Raw genomic sequence first — 19,628 nt, 5'->3', positions numbered from 1 at the left:
AAAAGAAGAAAGAAAGGAAAGAGAAAAGAAAGAAAGAAAGAAAGAAAGAAAGAAAGAAAGAAAGAAAGAAAGAAAGAAAGAAAGATAGAAAGAAAGAAAGAAAGAAAAGAAAGAAAGAAGAAAGAAAGAAAGAAAGAAAGAAAGAAGAAAGAAAGAAGGAAAGAAAGAAAGAAGAAAGAAAGAAAGAAAAGAAAGAAAGAAAGAAAGAAAGAAAAGAAAGAAAGAAAGAAAGAAGAAAGAAAGAGAGAAAGAAAGAAAGACAGAAAGAGAAAGAAAGAAAGAAAGAAAGAAAGAAAGAAAGAAAGAAAGAAAGAAAGAAGAAAGAAAGAAGAAAGAAAGAAAGAAAGAAGAAAGAAAGAAAGAAAGGAAGGAAGGAAGGAGGTTGAGCTGGAGGTGGCAGAGTTGAAGGTGCCCAGATTTTCATTGGGAGTGACCAGAATGGACAGGATTGGGACTGAGTACATCAGCGGGACAGCTCAGGTTGAGCAGTTTGGAGACAAAGTTAGAGAAGCAAGGATATCAATGATATGGATTGGGCATGTGCAGAGGAGGGATAATAGATAAACATGGGTAAAGGATGCTGAATATGGAGCTGACAGGCAAGAGAAAAGGAGAAAGAACACAGAGAAGATTCACAGATGTAGTGAAGGAGGACATGCAGAGGGTTGGTGTGACGAAGGAAGATCTGCTGCAGCAACCGCTAACGGAAGTGACCGAAAGAATAATAATAATAACACTGTTATACAGTAAATTTAGCCACCACATTATATATATTATGTACATTGGCTCCAGACTGCTCGGTTCCTATAGAGTTAATAAAAACATATACTTTCATACTTTAAGCGCATTTTGCACATCATATTTAAGTAGTTTTACTTAAGTAAATTCGGAAAAGTATGACCTTGAAGATCCAAGTACTTTTTGTTTCGTTGACGTTTTCAGAGGCATGTGAAAGCATGAGGGGCCACAAGAGGGAGACAAGCACGCACCAAATCAAGCCAAGTAAACCCTCCATTCAGAGAAAACATTCAGGAAACGCGTTCATTTCACATTCAAATGGTTGCTCGTTTTTCCTTTGGGAAGCTGCCAAAACCTACACGTACTTTTAAGGGTTATTGTATAGTTACATAACTGACAGAGACGTTTTTTTAAGCCAGAGTGTGAGCTGAGTCACGCCATGAATTCCTTGCCTGGAAGTCATGCTAAAAACAATCAGCACTTGAGCACGTGAACTCTTCCGCCTCGAGACACTCCCAGAAAGCACGCAAACCAATCAACATCAAAAGTGAAGAGTTTCACTCTTAACTGTCTTCCTTCTTCTTTAACGCTGCCGCTTGCCCGCATGCTGCCCGCTAGTTATGTGACTCGATTATTTACCTCCATTGTCCCTTGTGTGTGTTTTTTTTTTTTTTGTAGCGGTGTGGCTCACTTTCTCATTCTGCTGTGAGGAGCCGCTGCTACCCGTTGCTCTCCTGCCTGCGTCCAGCTATGGCGTCCGTGTATAGCGGATCCCATACCTTGAGCAAGGATGATGTGAATTACAGGATGCATTTCCGAATGATAAACGAGCAGCAGGTTGAAGATATCACAATCGAGTTTTTCTATAAACCGCACACAATAACGCTGCTGACGTGCACCGTGCTCAGTTTGATGTACTTCGCGTTTACAAGGTGAGCCGCTCGCAGCTAATGTTCGCTAATGTGTTAGCTTAGCTGTGCTAACAGGAACAGTGATGCTCAGAGAGCGCCAGGTACACTGGAAGGCTATAGCTAACTACAGCGCTAGCTTTTCGCATTAGTAGTAATTGGGACTGGGTGACCTTCTTAATCTGTATGGTAATTAAATGTTAACCTCCTCAAATGTCACAAAACCGTTAGTTATATAATGTCAGCAAAGTGGTGGGCACTGGATCTTGTGTTGGCATTAGCTACAACAGTGTAACTAGCAAGGACATGACTCATAATGTTGGATTTAAAGTGATTATCTGCTATAGGGTCTCTTTACCAGCTGTTTTGAAGCTTGAAACTATTTGAGGCACATTAACATCACTTTGGCTTTGTCAGAGATGTTAAGTGTACTTATAAAAATGTGTGTGTGTGTGTGTGTGTGTGTGTGTGTGTTTTGTTTTGTTTTTTTTAACTTCACTGCTGATATTATCTGCCTGGTCATTGGGATTTTATTTTGTGTCACCCCCGTGTGCAGAGATGATGGAAACCCTGACAGTAATCTTTGGGTGGGGCTCATTCTGGTCATCTCCTTCTTCCTTGTCATCAGTGTTTTGGCATTTCCTAATGGTAAGACTGCACATTATTATTTCTGTGAAGCTCAGTCAAGTGTGTTTACATAAAGGGACTTAATTACAGCTAGCTCGAAGGAGCTTCACAAATAGTTGTGTTTTATAGCACAGGAAATAACACAGAGCCTCACACAAGAGGATCCTTGGTAGAATGAAAGAGGAACTTCACTAAGACCTTACTATCAGAGGAATAAAACAGACTGGTACTTATCTTGCCCAGAGATGCTTTGTTATGTAGACTAGAGGAGCCAGGGACTCAACGACCAATCGTCTGATTGGAAGACCACATCCTGCTCTGTCTCCTGAGCCACCGTGGAGAAACGCAGATGTTATAAGATAAATTTAAAACCTGTGGTGAATAATGTCATTCAGCACGTTGTTCTTTGGTTAGTCAGGCGTTTCAGTTCGTCCCCAGAACCATAAATCTTTTAAACCAGCAGGGCAGCAGGAAAGGAAATAATTCTCTTATGAGTAGCGTATGTGAAGTACTGCAAAAATGCCATAACACGTAAACTGTGTCCACTCTTTCATTCATTATGGGTTATATCTTTCATGTAGCATTTTAATATACCTTATTTTAGGTCCATTCACCAGACCACACCCAGCAATATGGCGAATAGTTTTTGGTGAGTATTTGCCAAAATTGTCAGTGGGTATAAACAGTCTTAATTTGGATCTTAGGTTTTCCTCTCTTAAACTTGTGTCTTTCTGTTGCCAAGGTCTGAGTGTCCTCTACTTCCTCTTCCTGGTTTTCATCATCTTCCTCAACTGGCACCAGGTGAAGCAGCTGATGTATTGGCTGGATCCAAACCTGCGCTATGCCAAAAGAGAGGCAGACATTATGGTGAGCGGTGTAGGCTTGCAGCAGAAAATTATTTTCCAGTTGATTTACACGCTCTACTTGGGCCACTAGATTATTAATCATTGTAATGAGACTGCATTCGCTTCTGCCTACAGGAATATGCTGTAAACTGCCATGTCATCACTTGGGAGAGAATCCTGAGCCATTTTGACATTTTTGCATTCAGCCATTTCTGGGGCTGGGGTATGAAGGCACTTCTCATTCGAAGTTATGGCCTGTGCTGGACCATCAGTATTACCTGGGAACTTACTGAGGTAGAGATGCACACAACAGATTACGTTGCCATCACAAGCTTAGTGTCCTGTCACTTTCTCTCTGCCTGCTGGTATCTCTCGCTCGCTTTCTCTTCACAATGGAAAGGGTTTCAGGTCACCTAAGCTGGTGATGTAAGCGGTTTAGCCTGTGGAAAGTTCTTAATAATTTTACATAACATGTAAAAATATTGCAGGCTACATGCATTTATTGTGCATACTCTTGTTAAATTTTCTTTTCCTGTGTCCATAGCTATTCTTCATGCATCTGTTGCCTAACTTTGCTGAATGCTGGTGGGACCAAGTAATTCTCGATATTCTGCTGTGTAATGGAGGGGGAATCTGGCTTGGCATGACTGTCTGCCGCTTTTTAGAGATGAGGACCTACCACTGGGCCAGTATTAAGTATGTGTTTATGTTCTGGAAATTATTTGCAACTGTGTCTAAAATTGTATTCAGTTTTGTACTGAACTATGTTTTAGTTGCATAAATTGTTGTTAATAACCCCACATGTTCATCAAGGAGGATTGGCTTGAATGATTCATGTGATGGTATTGCTTTCATTTAGCTTTTTCTAATGCACTAATATAATACTTATTGAAATTCTATCTGCGTGTTTTTATAATTCTCCTTCTACACTTCCCACCCAGGGACATCCACACCACCACAGGGAAGATCAAACGAGCCGTGTTGCAGTTCACCCCCGCAAGCTGGACCTATGTACGCTGGCTTGACCCAAAGTCTTCACTGCAGCGAGTGACGGGCGTCTATCTGTTTATGATCATTTGGCAGGTGGGTCTGTCAGAAATCTTCCTTTGCTGTCTCATGGTGACTTAGTGCTGACTAGTCAGAGATCATCCTGTGTGCTCTGCATGCTAAGTCCCAGCTAATCTAATTAGCTGCAATCTAAAACCTGTCCCACATGTACCCGTATAATGCTCAAGTGTCCTGCTGGCTGCATATTAATGGATTATCCAATAACAGTGAGACAGGCTGAATTACTTGGGAGCAATGGTAATGAGAAAAACATGAATGGAGAATTTTAGTTAGCTCCATTGCTCTCCAGTGGAGAGTCACATATAGCTGCCAAAATTTCTTGCCACAGGCTGCCAGCGTGGTAAAAGCTAAAGGCTGATGTTGCTCCACTTTTTGTGTTTGGTGAAGAAACGACACCATCCTCCACTTTCCTTCTCTCAGCCAGTTGAGAACTCACTTGAGTCCTTAAATAGTAATTAGCAGTCTTTTAGAATTAGTTGAAGAGATTGGGCATGGCACAGCTGTACTCCACATGGTGACAGTTTAGCTGCTCTTCAACCACACAGGCTCCTGGCCAAATGAGTGAAAAACATCGCTGAAGTCCTCCAGCTCATTATCTGCCAATGTGGACTTTTTACAAAGGCTCCTTCCAAATACACTGCTGTGACTGTTGCCAGAGTGTTTGTCCAAGTGTGACTTGCATTATAAGAGAATGTTTGGTGCTGTCCTTACTTCAACCCAAAATAATTTCAATAAATGTTGCATTTTTCCAAAATGAGTAAGCATTCCACGAGCAGTTCAATTGCTATAAATGTCATACAACTATGGTGACCAGATTTTTCTTTTTATTTGGGACTGCGCAGCATTTTTATTCCTTGTCCCTCTGTCCCACATCTTGAGACAGTGTCCTGCATTTTGACAATTTCTGCAGGACGTGCACTTTCCTAATGTCGGGCTTTTACCCATACGTATATGAAGGGAATGCTTTTTATTATAGTCAGAAGAAGGTTAGCCTGTCTAATGCCATACTCATCAGGGAAAGTCACAAGTCACCAAAAAAAAATGAATGATGAAAATTATCACAAAGAAAATCATGTAAAAATTGAGTTTTTTTGTTTTTTTTGCTCGAGTTATTTTTCAGTTTCACACGGGGAGAAAATACAGTTTGAAGTGACACAGTATATGCGTGTCATAATTGGATCAAAATTGCTGAAATTATCAGTTATGGCTCAAAAAATGTATTTCAATCTACAGATACATCCCAGATAAAACTGCAGAAACAGTTACCAGACAGAAGAGCAGCTGAAGTAACAGTGAAATAAAATTCAGACTGCCTCTCGGCATTGTTGACATGTCCCACTTTGTCCCACACACAGTGTTTGCCCCACATTTAGTTGGGATTTGGTCAACCTACCTACAACAAAATGCTGTGGATTATGTTGTTTGACTGAATAATTACTTAGCTGTAATGATAATTACACCTAATTCCATAGCTTATTTGATTATTTATTTAAAAAGGCTAAAATGTAACCAGAGTAGTTCAACTGCAGGGATTCCTGACTACATGTATCGTTTACATTACCTCCTTTAAATTATATTATATTCTTATGTAAAATACAGTTTGTAGATATTGAAAACAGTTGTATTGTTAATAACTAATAGTACATGTTACTGTTAAAACAGTTAGAAAAAAAATAATTATTTGTTTTGCTTACTGAAGAGTTTATCAAAACAACACCGATAATTGATCTGATAAATTTGACAGAGTTCTGCCGTAGACCGTGTTAGCAATAGCAAGTTATTTAATAATAGAAGTATTATTGTTTAAGATAATATTTTTGTTTTAGGAACTATACATTTACTGGCCACTTTATTAGGTACACCTTGTTAGTACCTCAGTGGACCCCCTTTTTCCTTTAGAACTGCTTTAATTCCTCATGGCACAGATTCAACAAGGTGCTGGAAACATTCCTCAGATTTTGGTCCAACTGTGTGATGCTATCATTAACATGATGGCATCACACAGTTGCTGCAGATTTGTCAGCTACACATCTATGATGTGAATTTCTCGTTCCACCTCATCCCGAAGGTGCTCTACTGGACTGAGGTCTTTAAAGGCCATTTGAGTGCAGTGAACTCATTGTCATGTTCCAGAAACCAGTTTGAGATGATTTGCATCCTTCCTGCTATAAGCTCATAAAGGGATGGACGTGGAGAGCAACAGTACTAGGAAACAGCATTTATACGATGATCAACTGGTATTAAGGGGCCCAAAGAGTGTCAATAAAATATTCCCCACACCATTATGCCACCATCAGCCTGAACCATTGATACAAGGCAGGATGAATCTCTATTGTTTACATCAAATTTTGACCCTGTCTTTTCTTCTTCAGTCCGTTCTCTGTAAACCTTAAGGATGGTTTGCAGGAAAATGCCTTTTTACCACATGCATTTTTATCATATATTCTTTCTTTTTCAGCTCACTGAGTTGAACACATTCTTCCTTAAACACATTTTCGTCTTTCCTGCGAGCCACGCTCTGAGCTGGTGTCGAATCCTGTTCGTCGGTATCATCACAGCTCCAACAGTAAGGTGTGTCATTGCATGTGTTTACCCTCATGGTGTGACAGGTATAAGGAAACATGAGAAGCAGACCAGAACTGCAAGTGAAATTTGATAACCTCTGCATTGTTTTTGTTTTTATTTTGGTCTAGGCAGTATTACGCGTACCTAACAGACACACAGTGCAAGAGAGTCGGGACCCAGTGCTGGGTATTTGGGTAAGTAACCTGATTTTAAAGCTGATTTTTAATTATAAGCAAGATTGTTAAAAGTTACCTGCAAAACATCTTGTGTTCACATGAAAACTTGACTGCTGTATACACGTAGCCACAGGCAGTGGCAGCTAGGATTTAATATTTTTCCTGAAAATGACATGAATCAAATCCCGGGAAAAGACGAGCCATTTCCCGGGAATCCCGGGAAAACGTTTTTTTTTTTAATTTTATTTTAATTAGGCCTTCTGTAGCCTGTGTCGGGCTTAACCTATTTTGGTATTGTAGAGGTAGTTTTCCAGCTATGTCCTGTTATGCCCAGTAGGGGGCAATGTTGGCTTGAGTAGTAATGCAATAAAACCTACATCCCAGCATTTGAGTGCTCGAGCTATGCGGTGTTGTATCGTTCCTCAACACTCCCTTAACAAATATAATTCGAATATTCCTGCATTGTACATGGAATTATACCAAGCTATTTTACAATTGCTGGTGCAAAACAACACAGCATTGATAAAGGCTCAGCCACTCGCTCTGTCCACAGTGCACACCGTTCCACCAGTGGAACGCTGTAATAGTCATTGAAAATTTAACTACCGTACTACACTATAATATGACATAACACAGGGCCTTGAGTAATGCACCACGACTTGGTCATTGCCATTCTGGCAACAGCAAATTTATAACGCCGTGTCTGAGGGTTAAAGTAGGTTCGTTGTGAATCGTCTTTTGAAAAACTGACCAATCCTTATAGCCTAAAAAATATACATTTTACTCAACTCCATTTTAAAAGCGAAATATGTTAAAGCAATCTATTTCATGATACTTTCTTCACACATTAGGCCCGTGTCCTAATTCGTGATTGTTAGTAAGCGGCTGCAAACGAGGAAAAGAAACACTCGAAGTTAAACAGATATTTCTTTATTGTTCAGGGCAGGCATATTTTATGGGCTATATAATGCAATATAACAATATATAATAATATAAAATTATATAATACAAAATACCTTAGGCTAAACACATTGCCTACGATTTCAACAAATTAAAGAGGAAAAAAGTACAACTGTGTAATACCTCTATTAAAACGCTTGAGATGAAGGCTGAAGCCAGCCTTAGACGGAGGCTGAACGTGCCTGAAATGAAGAGTAATGCTTTTCGCATTAAACGAACCCTTCTCTCAATATTTCCTTAAATTTAGCATTCTGAAGCTTTCTTTTCTTTTCTTTTGCGGGACTTTTTTCCCGGTTTCCCGTCTTTACGTTTCCCGGGAAACGGGAAATGGTTCTGATCGCATTTCCCGGGAATCCCGGATCCTGGGATTAAACCCTAGTGGCAGCAGATCAACGAGGAGATATTAGCTGAGCTACTAGTTGGTATGAACAGTGGTGTTCATCCAGGCTTTTCACTGCCTCACTCAAGGACTGAGCTGTCAAACTGTTGACCTACATCAGGAGTATTGTTATCCAAAAACATTTGAAATGTTACTGAGCTAGGCTTGAATTATATGTTTGTTTTTCCCCCCTTCCCATTCCCAGGGCAATAGCCTTTCTGGAGGCTTTGGCGTGTATTAAGTTTGGACAGGATTTGTTCTCAAAAACACAGATCCTCTATGTGATCCTCTGGCTTTTGTGTTTGGTAAGATCAGTCTTAGATGTATTTCTGTGTCCAAATGAACTACCATGCACTGCTGCAGTTAGTAAAATAGTTTATCTTGGGCTAAAATATGTGGAATCAACTATAATTTTTACACATAAATCTTTGTTGTTTATTTTCCACAAATCCTAACAGTTTCTGTTGCCTTTGATCTATTTTTAGGCCTTCATTACATTTCTGTGCCTGTATGGAATGGTATGGTATGCAGAAACATATGGTCCAAGGGAAAAGGTATGTTTATTGTTTTAGCTGTAATCAGGGTTTTTCCATTAAACTGCTGTACAAAGAAATTTAGGCCTCAATCATGCGGCCTAGAGACCAGTCGATGACCCTCTGCCTCAGCCTCCGGTCACTAGTGTATTCCCTGACAGATGAAGGTTGGTGTCTGTCGCTGGGTGAAATCAGTCGCGAAGAGGGTGCTGCACCAAAAACCTCCTTGTAATTGCTTTGATCGATAGACTGAGCTCTAATGAATCTTTAAACTGAGAACATTCCCCTTCAAAGTAAAAGTTGTGCCTTAACACTGCAACCAAAACATTTGAAAAGGCACAACTTTTCCATTGAAGGTGTTGCATCTTCAAAGCATTTCCCTGCTCAGCAAGGAGCTGGTGTGTGTGTGTGTGTGTGTGTGTGTGTGTGTGTGTGTGTGTGTGTGTGTGTGTGTGTGTGTGTGTGTGTGTGTGTGTGTGTGTGTGTAGAAAAGTCAGCGTCTTCCATGCAAACTATGGGCGACTGCAGCATCCTGCCAGTGACCACAGCAATCTTAAGGAGCTTGTTGGTGCACTATATATGTCTTTGTGACCATTTTCTCCTACCAGATACCAGCCAGTGTCACGGAATACATGTTTAAGTAGAGATGGAGACACCCACAGTCCAGAAAGTGAAAAACTGCATGCCGGACCAACAAACAAGCAAAAACAAAGGGAAGGAAGTCCGCTCACCAGAAAAAGCTCCTGAATAATAATTTTATATAAAACAGAACCTTAAAGGAGTAATGTTTCGGGCCACAGTTGCCCTTCTTCATACATGTTTTCCTAGTGACCTGTAGTTGCCAGGGTCACCGACTGGTCAGAGGACATGCACAAATATCCATGTTAAAAATTATTTTTCTAACTTGTCCGAGATTTTTAGTAGAGCAAAAAAAAAAAATCAACTATGGTGTGAGTTTGAACATCCCAGGTTGTATCATTCTCAAGTTATGGCCAATGTTTTTGTGGAACAGATGCCAAAGCTATGACAAAGGCTTGACTTTTTCTCTTAAACAGCTGAGTTGAATTTTACTCTGATAAAGATCAGTGCGGTACCTGCTCAGCTGTGGCTCACCGTTTGAGAACTGGGTTTAAAAATCCATCACTGCCGCTAACATTATTATCCAGTGATAGCTTTGCTTTTCTGCAGCAGTGACACACTTCCCTTTCTATAATAGTTTTGTCATTTCTAAATAAAGCTGCAACAAACCGACACCTGTGTCTGAATGACAAAAAGCCAAATGTCCTGCGGAGTAGTGAAGCTAACCATGTTTCATGCTCCGTAGCTAAACAGTCATCTGCTCTTGAAGACCATTAATAAATATTAATGTTCAAGTTTTGACTTGTAGGGGTTGTTATCAGTTAGTTTACAGAGAAAGCTGTACAGGGTCAGTTAGCAATCATTCACATACAGTTTGGCCCTTTTTCAATCATGTGTCTTAAACTTTTTCTCTCCTCAGAGCCTCTCAGAATGTGAAGACAGTAATTTCCCAGAGTCTGCTGAACATGTGTTTGAGGGATTTAAAGGTACACTAACTTCACTGTAATTAATCAGCCACGCCACATTTAAAAAATTATACACCAATCTTCAGTTGTTATCCTGTAAAGTGGTGCCCTCTAGTGTTTAGTGTTTTACTCGTACTGTAAAAATGCACAGTGCAGTTAAGTCTTTTTATGGGTTCATTTAAAAGAAGTGATCTTAATGTTTCAGGAGAAACTGATGCTGACAGCGACAGCCCTAAAACCAGACAAAGAAGGAAGGGTTCCGGAAAGACCAACTCCATCAATGGCCTCGACAGTCAGTAGGAGTGGGAGCCTGAGGCTGTTGGGTAACTCCTGAGCGCAACCTGAAGTGTGAAGGATTACAGATCGAAAAAGGGGGGTAAAGCTATGACCACTTCCTGATGTAACTGATGCCTAGAAAGCCACCCAGCTGCAGTAGATGGAGTGCAGACAGCAGAAGTGGAAAAACAGGTCCATGCAGTGTTAGGAGTGCACAGTGGCTTCCACTACACAGATACACACCGCGGTGTGTGCTGTAGTCATAAAAGCTCCTAAACCACTGATCACTTTTTTTGTTTGTTTGTTTTTTGGATGAAAGTGTAAGAGAGTTTTATTTTGTGCGAGTGTGTGAGAGAAATGTGTGGCAATAAAAACTGCCAATTCTAAATATAATTGCATGATCATTGTAGCCGAAGAGCTATAATTCATAGTTATCCTATGATACAGTATCATTGAAGGCTAATGTACAATTGACTGATTTATACCAACTCTGGTATAACACACATTTCAATGTTAAAAGCCATTATGTATAAGTTATCACTTATTGGAGCCTCTATGTTTATAGCACAAAAAAAAAAAGTCTTTTTATATACATGTCTGTCACTGATTATCTATAGATGTTCACTATTTCATGTTTTTTAACTTGAATGTGGGCAGGACTTCAATACCAGACAGCTTTAGCATGGTAGGATCACCGACTTAGGTCTGTGTTTGACTGAAGCAGAGCACACAGTTTAAGCACTTTGCAGAAAGTTTATTGAAAATACTGTACATTAAGTAATGTTCGAGTATTTTGTGAATCATTGTGACCTTGAGTGATTTTACTCTCCTTGTCCACCTGTGGCTGCTATCATTATTTTTTTCTTTTTTTTACTAATAAGAGATGGCACTTATTCAAATTACTGCATGTTTTCCTGTCTGTGTCTGTGTTGACATTCTTGTTGCGTATATTGCATTTGCATGGCTGACTCCAATCAAATCAAATGTTGTAGTAGGAAAACGTTACAAGAGTAGTCAAACAGTCTTTGTATTACACCACACAGCAGGATGCCAGTATTGTTATTGTTTCACTGTTGTGGTAACATTTTAATTCACCCCTTGTGCCTGTTTGCATGTTGTTGTTGTTTTGTTTTTGTTTTTTTTATTCCTATTTTCTCTCAGTTTGTATTAAAACTGACTTTTGTGTTTGATTCTTCTAACCTTGAGTAGTTTATTTTGAAGGTTTATTTTCATTTGTTGTGTCGGTATCATCTCAGTACAGATATACTATCCCTCCTAATCCTTGACAATCCAGACGTTGACCTCTCTGGAACAGACTGGGCTCCCATGCTACACACAGTAGACGCTAAATGGTACCTTGTCTCTGGATTTAGATGTCATTTGCCAAAAAAAAAAAACAATTCTGCTGAAGATGACCTGTGCTGTTCTTTTCCACTGTGAAACATATTAAAATGTTTTAATTTCCTCTTAATCCTGTTTGGGGGTTTTTATTTGCCGTCACACTCCTATTAGCAGGAGTGCTTTTTGTGTTTGCGTTCTTGACAACAGAAATTTTAAATGACATTGTTTGACCCCTGAGGAGTGTCCCACTGCAGCAAAGGAGCGCTGGATTGGCTGAGTCAAGCACAGCCCATAGGAGATCAGATTTCACTCAGTCTGCACACCATGCAACTAGGACTGAAATAGCTGCCACATGCTGACCTACAGCAAGATGCATTTGAAGGTACAGTTGCTGTGCCTTTGGAAATGAATGCCATAGTCTTAAACATGAATAGTGGCAGTGAGCTGTCAGATGCACTGTAGCACATTTTGAGGACTGCGTATTGGAATCCAGCCAAACATTTTTTTTTTTTTTAAAGGATTTAATTTACATAGGCTGACTTTTTGTCAATGTACCCTGAGATGTCTGCAGTTTAGGTTGAACTTTGCCTCTGCAACTCATTTCCAAAGGAGGGCAGCAAAGAGCCTCAGCTATGTGTAAGATACCACGTGACAGTTGAGGCCTAAAAGCCCAGGACATGAGTGCTTACACAAAATTGTGCTTCATATGCTTCTGGTCATGATTCTCTCTTTTTTTGCCACTTAGCACTCTTTCTATCTTGGTTTCCTGAGTCTGGTGCTCCCTGCATCAGCTGACTGAACTGTCCCACTGGGTTTCAAGAACATCAGGATATTTTAGTCATGGCCAAGAGTCTCCAACATCGTGGCTGCCTCAGTCCAGAAGGGATTCTCCGAGAGATCCAGATCAACCTACTGGAGTGCAAAGTTTGCTTCGAGACGTTTAGCTCTCAGCAGAGGGAGCGCAGACCACAGAACCTTTCCTGTGGCCATGTACTCTGTCTGGAATGCATCACAGCTTTGTCCCACCCTCTCCTGAGGAAGCTGGAGTGCCCTTTCTGTCGACAGTTATGCAGTGTTGATCGCACCTCCCACTGCCAGGTTCTTTGTGACCTGAAGGAGCTTCTCTTGTCTCAAAATCCCTCACCGTCCCCTCGTCCTCACAGAGCAAAAGGTGGCTTTATGTTTCCCACAGGTTTGACATGCACAGCTCTTCTCCTGCATACTGTATTTGGCGGGTGGGGGAGTCTTATCAACCCCACTGGGATAGCTGTTTTGGGGTCCTCAGGGACAATAGTTGTGGTCCACGATGGAGAGAAGAGGGTGGTGGTCTTCAATCTACAGGGAAAGAAGCTTCACAGCTTTGGACGAAGAGGAGCAGCCAGTGGGGAGATCTGTTACCCAGTGGATGTGGCAGTGACTCCCACTGGTTATGTGGTTGTGACTGATGCAGGGGATAAAGCTGTAAAAGTGTTCACGTCCAGGGGGAATTATGTGTTGACAATCAAAGGTTCTTTCCAGATGCCCTGGGGCGTGGACACAGACAGCTGTGGACACATCCTGGTCTCTGATGTTGAGGCCGGCACCCTCTCCTGGGTGAAGGTGGACTATAGTCGTGGTCTCATTCTAGAGCATCAAACAACCATTTCAGACCTTCAGTGCCCCAAAGCGGTGGCCTACTGTTGGGTGAATGGGAACACCGGAGTGATGGAGCACTTAACTAATGTCACAAATCCAACAGAGAGAGAAGGCCAACACAGAAGGCTGAGAGTTTTTACAAAAGAGTTCCACCTCCTTTACCAGACAGATAGTTTCAGCCTGACCCTGCAGACCACAGTGAGGCTCAGCATGTCAGGTGTGGCGTTCAACAGAGATGGAGAACTGCTTGTGATTGACTCGGAGCAGGGGATGATTTGGAACTTAGGGAAACTCCAGAGTGGCTCAGTCCTAACTCCTCTTGTGGGGGACCATCTTGTCCGGCCCGTTGGATTGTCATTACTGAACAACCTTCTCATCACACTGGACAGTGGAGATCATACAGTGAAGATTTATTCTCCTAAATCTGATGCCGGACCTGTGATATAGTTTATGTATGAGCAATCCCAAAGTAGCTGTTGAAATGATAGAAATGAAATAAAGTGAAGTGAAATGTAACTTATCACAGGATGAAGTGATGATCGCTTATATTAAAAATCTGTTTCTGAGATGCCTGCTAAGACTAGTTTTTAAAATACAAGTTTTGTTTTACAGAGACTGAAAAAAAAATATCAGCTTGTTGCTTTGAAAGCGTCAACATATATAGTAAAACCATTTTCAGCAGTATAGGTCTGAAATTATGTATGTTGTGTTGTTATTGTACAAGCTTTTGAAAATTAAATTGTGATATTTAATGACAGTGTAATATAATGGCAAGGTAATAATAATTCACAGTCTGTGAGTTGATCCCAGAGTTTGAAAAAAAAAAAAATGTGTTCTCAAATGAAAATATCTGAGAAAGAAAAACCGTCCAACTGCTTCCAACACACAGTAAGGCCATAAGGGTATGAAGGGACTAAAGGTTTACAAGTAAACATTCTTTTTTCCCAAAACTTGACCAAAGTAGTCCATTGTGATTAAATTTAACAACTACGCGTTAATGTTTTTATCAGATTACAGTACATCTGGCAAAACATACCTTACACATTTACACACAAATATAATTTAAAAACAGGGGAAAAAATGCAAAAAGATGGATTTGGTTATTTTAGGTGATGTAAAAATGGCAAAACCTAAACTTGAAAAAAAAAAATGCCGATCCATCTATCCATCCATTCTCTTCCGCTTATGCTGTTCAGGGTCGCTGGGGGGTTGGAGCCTATCCCAGCTAGAGGCAGGGTACACCCTGTACAGGTCACCAGCCTGGCTTAGGGCTGACACAGAGAGACAGACAACCATCCACACTCACAGATGTAACGATTAAATTTGGTTGTTTGGGGAAATAAAGAAAAATAGACATTTTTAGGTATCTAGTCAAGATAAGTGAGGTCTTCATTCTAAAAAAAATATTCTATTACACATTATAATTAAAGTTTTTAAAGTTTTACAAAAAAAAATGCTCATGAATAAAACAATTAAGTGCGCGCGCGTGTGCCTGTGTATGCGTGAGGAAAAAGCGAGATGAGCGCTATAAGTCATATTTTATAAAACTGCTTAAAACGGATTTAACCCCCGCTCTGTCTCTGAATGGTTACTGATGCATGTGAACTAACTTGTCAAACACGCTCACATTTCTCGTTCACTGGTTTCCCTCAATGCGCCGGTGGGGTGCGTAAATCCTTTCCCCCTCTTTGGCACAGCCTCTCCAGTCTGCCAGAGGATAGCAGTCGTGCTCCCAGTGGAAGATGGCGGTGGGGATGCTGTCTGGGGCTGGAGCTGAGTGCTGGATTTGCACAAGAAGCGAACCCGGATGGATACTAAGACAAAAATGAATATATTCCCATCTCTTCTCATCGAGGTTTGGACTCTTTTGGGATTGTTGAACTAGACTCTTTTGACCTTTTTTTTCTGGCAGAAAGCCGGGCTTTCTTGTCGGAGACTCTACGTTGATAGCTGGGCGAATAGACAGGGTGGGAGTGAAAAGTGGACGAAAATGTCGGATACAAAGGTAAAAGTTGCAGTGAGAGTTCGGCCCATGAACCGCAGGGGTAAGTGTTATAACGACGATTTCTGCTTGCAAACTCTTTTCTGTCTGCTTGGATTCGTGCCACATTATCATAAACTTTTGGTTTCTTCGCCATTGCTGCTTTCAGTTTGAGTTGCGAGCCTGAAGTCAGACCTGAGTATATTTTAAAGAAGGCCAAAGTAGCTCCGATTTGATTCTTCACACCCCCGCATTCTGCTTCACTTTCCAAACAAACTTTTCTCTGCAGAAATTGAACTGAATACAAAATGTGTCGTGGACATGGAGGACAACCAAACTGTTCTGCACCCACCACCCTCCAATGCAAAAGGAGAGAACAGGTAAATAAAGCTCACATGCTGTCAACAGTTTGAACTTATGTTACTGAAAGAACCACTGAGCAGTGGTCGTTAGGGTGCCTTAAGGTTTTGCTGTGCCGATCAGGGCTATGGGTGTTTTGGAAATGTCTGTAACCCACCCTGCTTGTAATAAAGTAACAAAAGCATTCAAACTGAGCAAATAACTGTGTGCACAGTGACCTCCTGCAACAATGCCTGAACCAAGAGCACTCATACACAGACGTGAGATTTATAGTTGCATGACAAGCTTTTATCTTTAAATCCAAAGAGAATCTATTCAAATAAAATCTGTGCAAATACTGCACTGCTGCTCCTGCAGAGGACATGGTGTCTGTCACCCACCTGCTTGCAATATGATATCATGTTATGTCATTTGTGTGAACTTTCCAAGGCTAATCATCTCAGCATAATAACACTACCTTGGTATTTTGCATGGCTGATGTTGGGTTTCTCATACCACGAGAGGAGGTAGAATCTCTTTGACATGAAGACATATACAAGGCTGATTAGATAAATGTCTGGCCTCGGGGTGCTGCTGTAAATCTCTGAAGTCAGAAGTCATTTGTCATGTTGGGCTGAAAGATGTGTTTAAACCACACTGATGGTTTTCAGAGAAGCAAAATTCCGCACGCTTTATCTAAAAGTAAAGAAAAGCTTCCCCATTAGGAAAGCAAAGCATCTTTTAACATGTCACGCTCTTCGTTGCTTCCTTGTGACATGCTTTCATACTGCAATGAGGACAAGTCTGGAGCCACACAGAATGTGGGCCAACGATGACTGTATGCTCATAAATTTCATGCCTGTTAGCAATAGTCAGAGATGTAATATTTCCCCCATCGTGGTTGGAGGATTTTGTGCTTGGTTTGCTTGCTCTCTTTTGCTGTTGGTGTCACACATGGTTAGGCAGCTGACCTGATTACCAACAGGCGCAAATAAAGCTAAAAGGATGCTCAGTCTGACCACAATTCAAGGTTCTTTGTTGTCCACCCCCCCCTCCATTTATCATTCACGTAATGTCCTTTCTGATTAGTTAAAGTGAACAAACATCTCTTCAAGCTACAGTGTGACTGCTGAAAATTAAGTCATAGGAGGCAACTGCGTGCCTCAGTCAAGGCTTTTCTCACGTCCTGCACCCAGCCTTGTTAAAGTGTAACGCTGTCTACACTTTTTCAAGTAAGTCACAGTCAGCGTTAAACGCTGATAAGCTTACTCGCCCAGCAGCTCGGGTACACACACATTAACCTGTATTTAAGGCAATTATCACAACAGAAATTGCCATACAATGGCTGCTTTCCAGGCAGTTAAACAAATCCCGCTCAAAGCTAATCACATGTGGAACAGGAGAGCTAAACAAAAAAAAAAAGCTGCTGTGAGTGAGAGGTCAGAGGAGTGACAGTAACTGAGATGCAGATATGTGCATTGTATTTGCCTCCCAGTTGCCATGTTGATGGGTGTAGGCATAAACACATTTCACGTTTTCATCCAGCGTGAGTTTCCATATCTGATTTAGTTGCTGTATCAGTCGTACGCAGATTCCATTCACGGATGCTAAACTAGACATTTTCAGTTTGTCCTGGATTCGCTTTATTAGCTCCTAAGACTGTCTGTTCTGTAGCTGCGCAGTGATCTTGGGGTGCTCTGACTCACTTTGGTTTTTATTATGCCACATTGCTATTCTATAGTGCAGTCCAGGCGTATAATTACTTGTTAACATTTCAGTACTGGTGCTGTGTGTGTGTGTGTTTTGGGTCTCTGTGCTTAGGCTGCCATGGTTTTTCCCAAACCATATAATTTTCCCTCTTGCTGCTTGTGGAGCCACAGAAGGGGATACCCTGATTGCTAAGACTTTGCCTTGTTTTGAAGACACCTGTTCCTGTGTGCTGGGAATGTGTCAGATTTAGGGGGTATTAGCATACCAAATATGGCTGCAGGATCAAGATCCTGGGAACTTTTTCTCTCTCATGGGAATGCTCAGGCGCAGCCTTAGAAAGGGAACAGCAGCAACAGATATTTTTATGTAGACATGTCTTAATTTAATAGATATTTTGTTCATTTCTTTGGCTGGATATTTCGAAATTCAAGATTTATAAATGGGAAAAGATGACAACATCTGGATCTCAGCAAAACTTCTTTTGCCCCAGTGGGTTTGCTCAGTGCCTAAAAATGCTTGCTTCAGTCTGATGAAATACAGAAATTAGGTCCTCTGGGGAGATGAAAATGAAGCATATCCCACGCTGGTTCATAAGTGGGTTAATCAGTCTGGAAGACACCTCTAAAACACGAGTCATGTAAAGAATTTGAAGAAAGGATTTCCTTTGAAGCCTCTGCGCCGCAGAACATTATGGCTACACTCGTGACTCCCGCCCCACTCTCCTGTTTCCCTGAGAAATGAACAGTAATCTCAGTGGTTTGCAAATGAAACGTGGGCTGTGACTTCAGGGCTAGAGGTTAAATTTCCCGAGTTTCATCTTTCGTCTGCTTGTTAAGCGGGCACAAATGGCATATTTGAAACACGAATCTGGGAGAGGAGTTTGGTTTTCATGTGACAGTCTGTCACAGTCAGGGTGGGGGTGGACAGGCAGAGAAATACCTGAGGCTGCTGTCTGTGCAGGGGATGAGTGCCGGAGCATTATGACAAGAAAAAAAAACCCTTCGAGTCACACAATGGAGCCATATTACATCTATCAAGTCCCAGCATGTCCGTCAACGTGCAACAACTGAATACAGGGTCATGTTATGTTGGAGAATCTGCTTTATGTAAACCTCTTTTTTTCAGTTCAGATACACAAAGTTACTGCATAAGCCAACCACAAGTAACTTTTTAGACAGGCACAATGGAGTCTGGTTTATGTCAAGTGGAGGTGCTGTCTTTTGTCTTCTTCCACTGTGGAAGATGTGTTTTTTTTTTTTTTTTCAGAAGGCATTTGTCTTTGTAGTATTGAATATGTGTCTTTTTTGTCTCCCCGTCCCCCCATTGCCACTGAAGCTCTGCAGTCCTGCGTTTTAAGATGATTAGTGGAAGTATGTCTTTATCTGATAATGTCTGTGCCCAAGCTTGTAATTTCCCCTCTAATCTCTTCTTATCTCCGATGGTCACAAGAGCTCAATTGGGTTTATCTCCACTTGCTAGTGTTATCTTGCTTACTTGGATATTGTAATCTGTGTGTGTGGAGTGGAGCTTCGGTTAAAATACCCGCTGCTTCTTCTGAAATACATTCTTTTTATGTTCAGAAAGGTGAGTAGTTTGGCCCTGAATGTCCTGTTGTGCCAAATTATTACATAATCTTACCAAGTTTACCTCATAATTTGGTTGGTGTGATTTGTGAAAAAAAACCAGCAGGGTTTTTTGTGTGTGTGTGTGTGTGTGTGTGTGTGTGTGTGTGTGTGTGTGTGTGTGTGTGTGTGTGTGTGTGTTAATGAAACTGATATGTGCAGCATTCCCAGTCTCATGTTTTCCTTTTCAAACACTCAAATCAAATGCAGCAATGCACATGGCTTAAGGTGCCAGAATTAAATCCCCTGTCCACTTAGCACTATTTGTTTAGCTGTGCCATTTAAATTTAAGATTGAATTTAAAAATAATGTCAAAATGCAGCAACACAAAATGCTCTGTGATGTGTTTTGCTTCAGGTTCCAGCCTGTGAATGATGCAGT

The 19,628-nt window shown here is 41.0% G+C and overlaps 3 protein-coding genes across 8 annotated transcripts in view; all 3 read left to right on the top strand.

Moving 5' to 3' along the window:
- Positions 1–1,269: 1,269 nt before the first annotated feature.
- ptdss1a (phosphatidylserine synthase 1a) lies at positions 1,270–12,090 on the top strand. Its single transcript, XM_030750346.1, has 13 exons — positions 1,270–1,670; positions 2,203–2,294; positions 2,878–2,922; positions 3,016–3,140; positions 3,254–3,412; positions 3,663–3,814; positions 4,060–4,201; positions 6,645–6,757; positions 6,880–6,945; positions 8,472–8,571; positions 8,752–8,820; positions 10,298–10,364; positions 10,549–12,090. Exons 1-13 carry the CDS (start codon positions 1,489–1,491, stop codon positions 10,641–10,643), a joined length of 1,407 nt encoding a protein of 468 aa, XP_030606206.1. The 5' UTR covers positions 1,270–1,488; the 3' UTR covers positions 10,644–12,090.
- A 560-nt stretch (positions 12,091–12,650) lies between these two features.
- LOC115794948 (E3 ubiquitin-protein ligase NHLRC1) lies at positions 12,651–14,164 on the top strand. The gene has a single exon (XM_030750661.1). It carries the CDS (start codon positions 12,801–12,803, stop codon positions 14,040–14,042), a length of 1,242 nt encoding a protein of 413 aa, XP_030606521.1. The 5' UTR covers positions 12,651–12,800; the 3' UTR covers positions 14,043–14,164.
- A 1,168-nt stretch (positions 14,165–15,332) lies between these two features.
- Positions 15,333–19,628, top strand: part of kif13a (kinesin family member 13A) — a 43,220-nt gene continuing 38,924 nt past the window's right edge. For all 6 annotated transcript variants that reach the window (XM_030749402.1, XM_030749401.1, XM_030749404.1 and 3 more), the window contains exons 1-2: positions 15,333–15,640; positions 15,866–15,956. In XM_030749402.1, coding sequence (XP_030605262.1) covers positions 15,586–15,640; positions 15,866–15,956 — 146 coding nt within the window. In that variant the 5' untranslated portion in view covers positions 15,333–15,585. The remainder of the gene's footprint in view (positions 15,641–15,865; positions 15,957–19,628) is intronic.

Source organism: Archocentrus centrarchus, chromosome 16 (genome assembly GCF_007364275.1).
Source record: "Archocentrus centrarchus isolate MPI-CPG fArcCen1 chromosome 16, fArcCen1, whole genome shotgun sequence".
NCBI lineage: Eukaryota > Metazoa > Chordata > Actinopteri > Cichliformes > Cichlidae > Archocentrus > Archocentrus centrarchus.
Note: the sequence above shows the minus strand (reverse complement) of the source record. Positions and strands in the feature narration are given on the sequence as shown.

What these genes read in the sequence shown, in the direction of transcription:
- LOC115794948 (XM_030750661.1), top strand. Translation starts at nt 12,801, where the DNA reads ATGGCCAAGAGTCTCCAACATCGTGGCTGCCTCAGTCCAGAAGGGATT.
- ptdss1a (XM_030750346.1), top strand. Translation starts at nt 1,489, where the DNA reads ATGGCGTCCGTGTATAGCGGATCCCATACCTTGAGCAAGGATGATGTG. An exon ending in TACCACTGGGCCAGTATTAA is followed by an intron (nt 3,815 to 4,059) that starts GTATGTGTTTAT and finishes CTTCCCACCCAG; the next exon opens with GGACATCCACACCACCACAG. An exon ending in ACCCAGTGCTGGGTATTTGG is followed by an intron (nt 6,946 to 8,471) that starts GTAAGTAACCTG and finishes TCCCATTCCCAG; the next exon opens with GGCAATAGCCTTTCTGGAGG.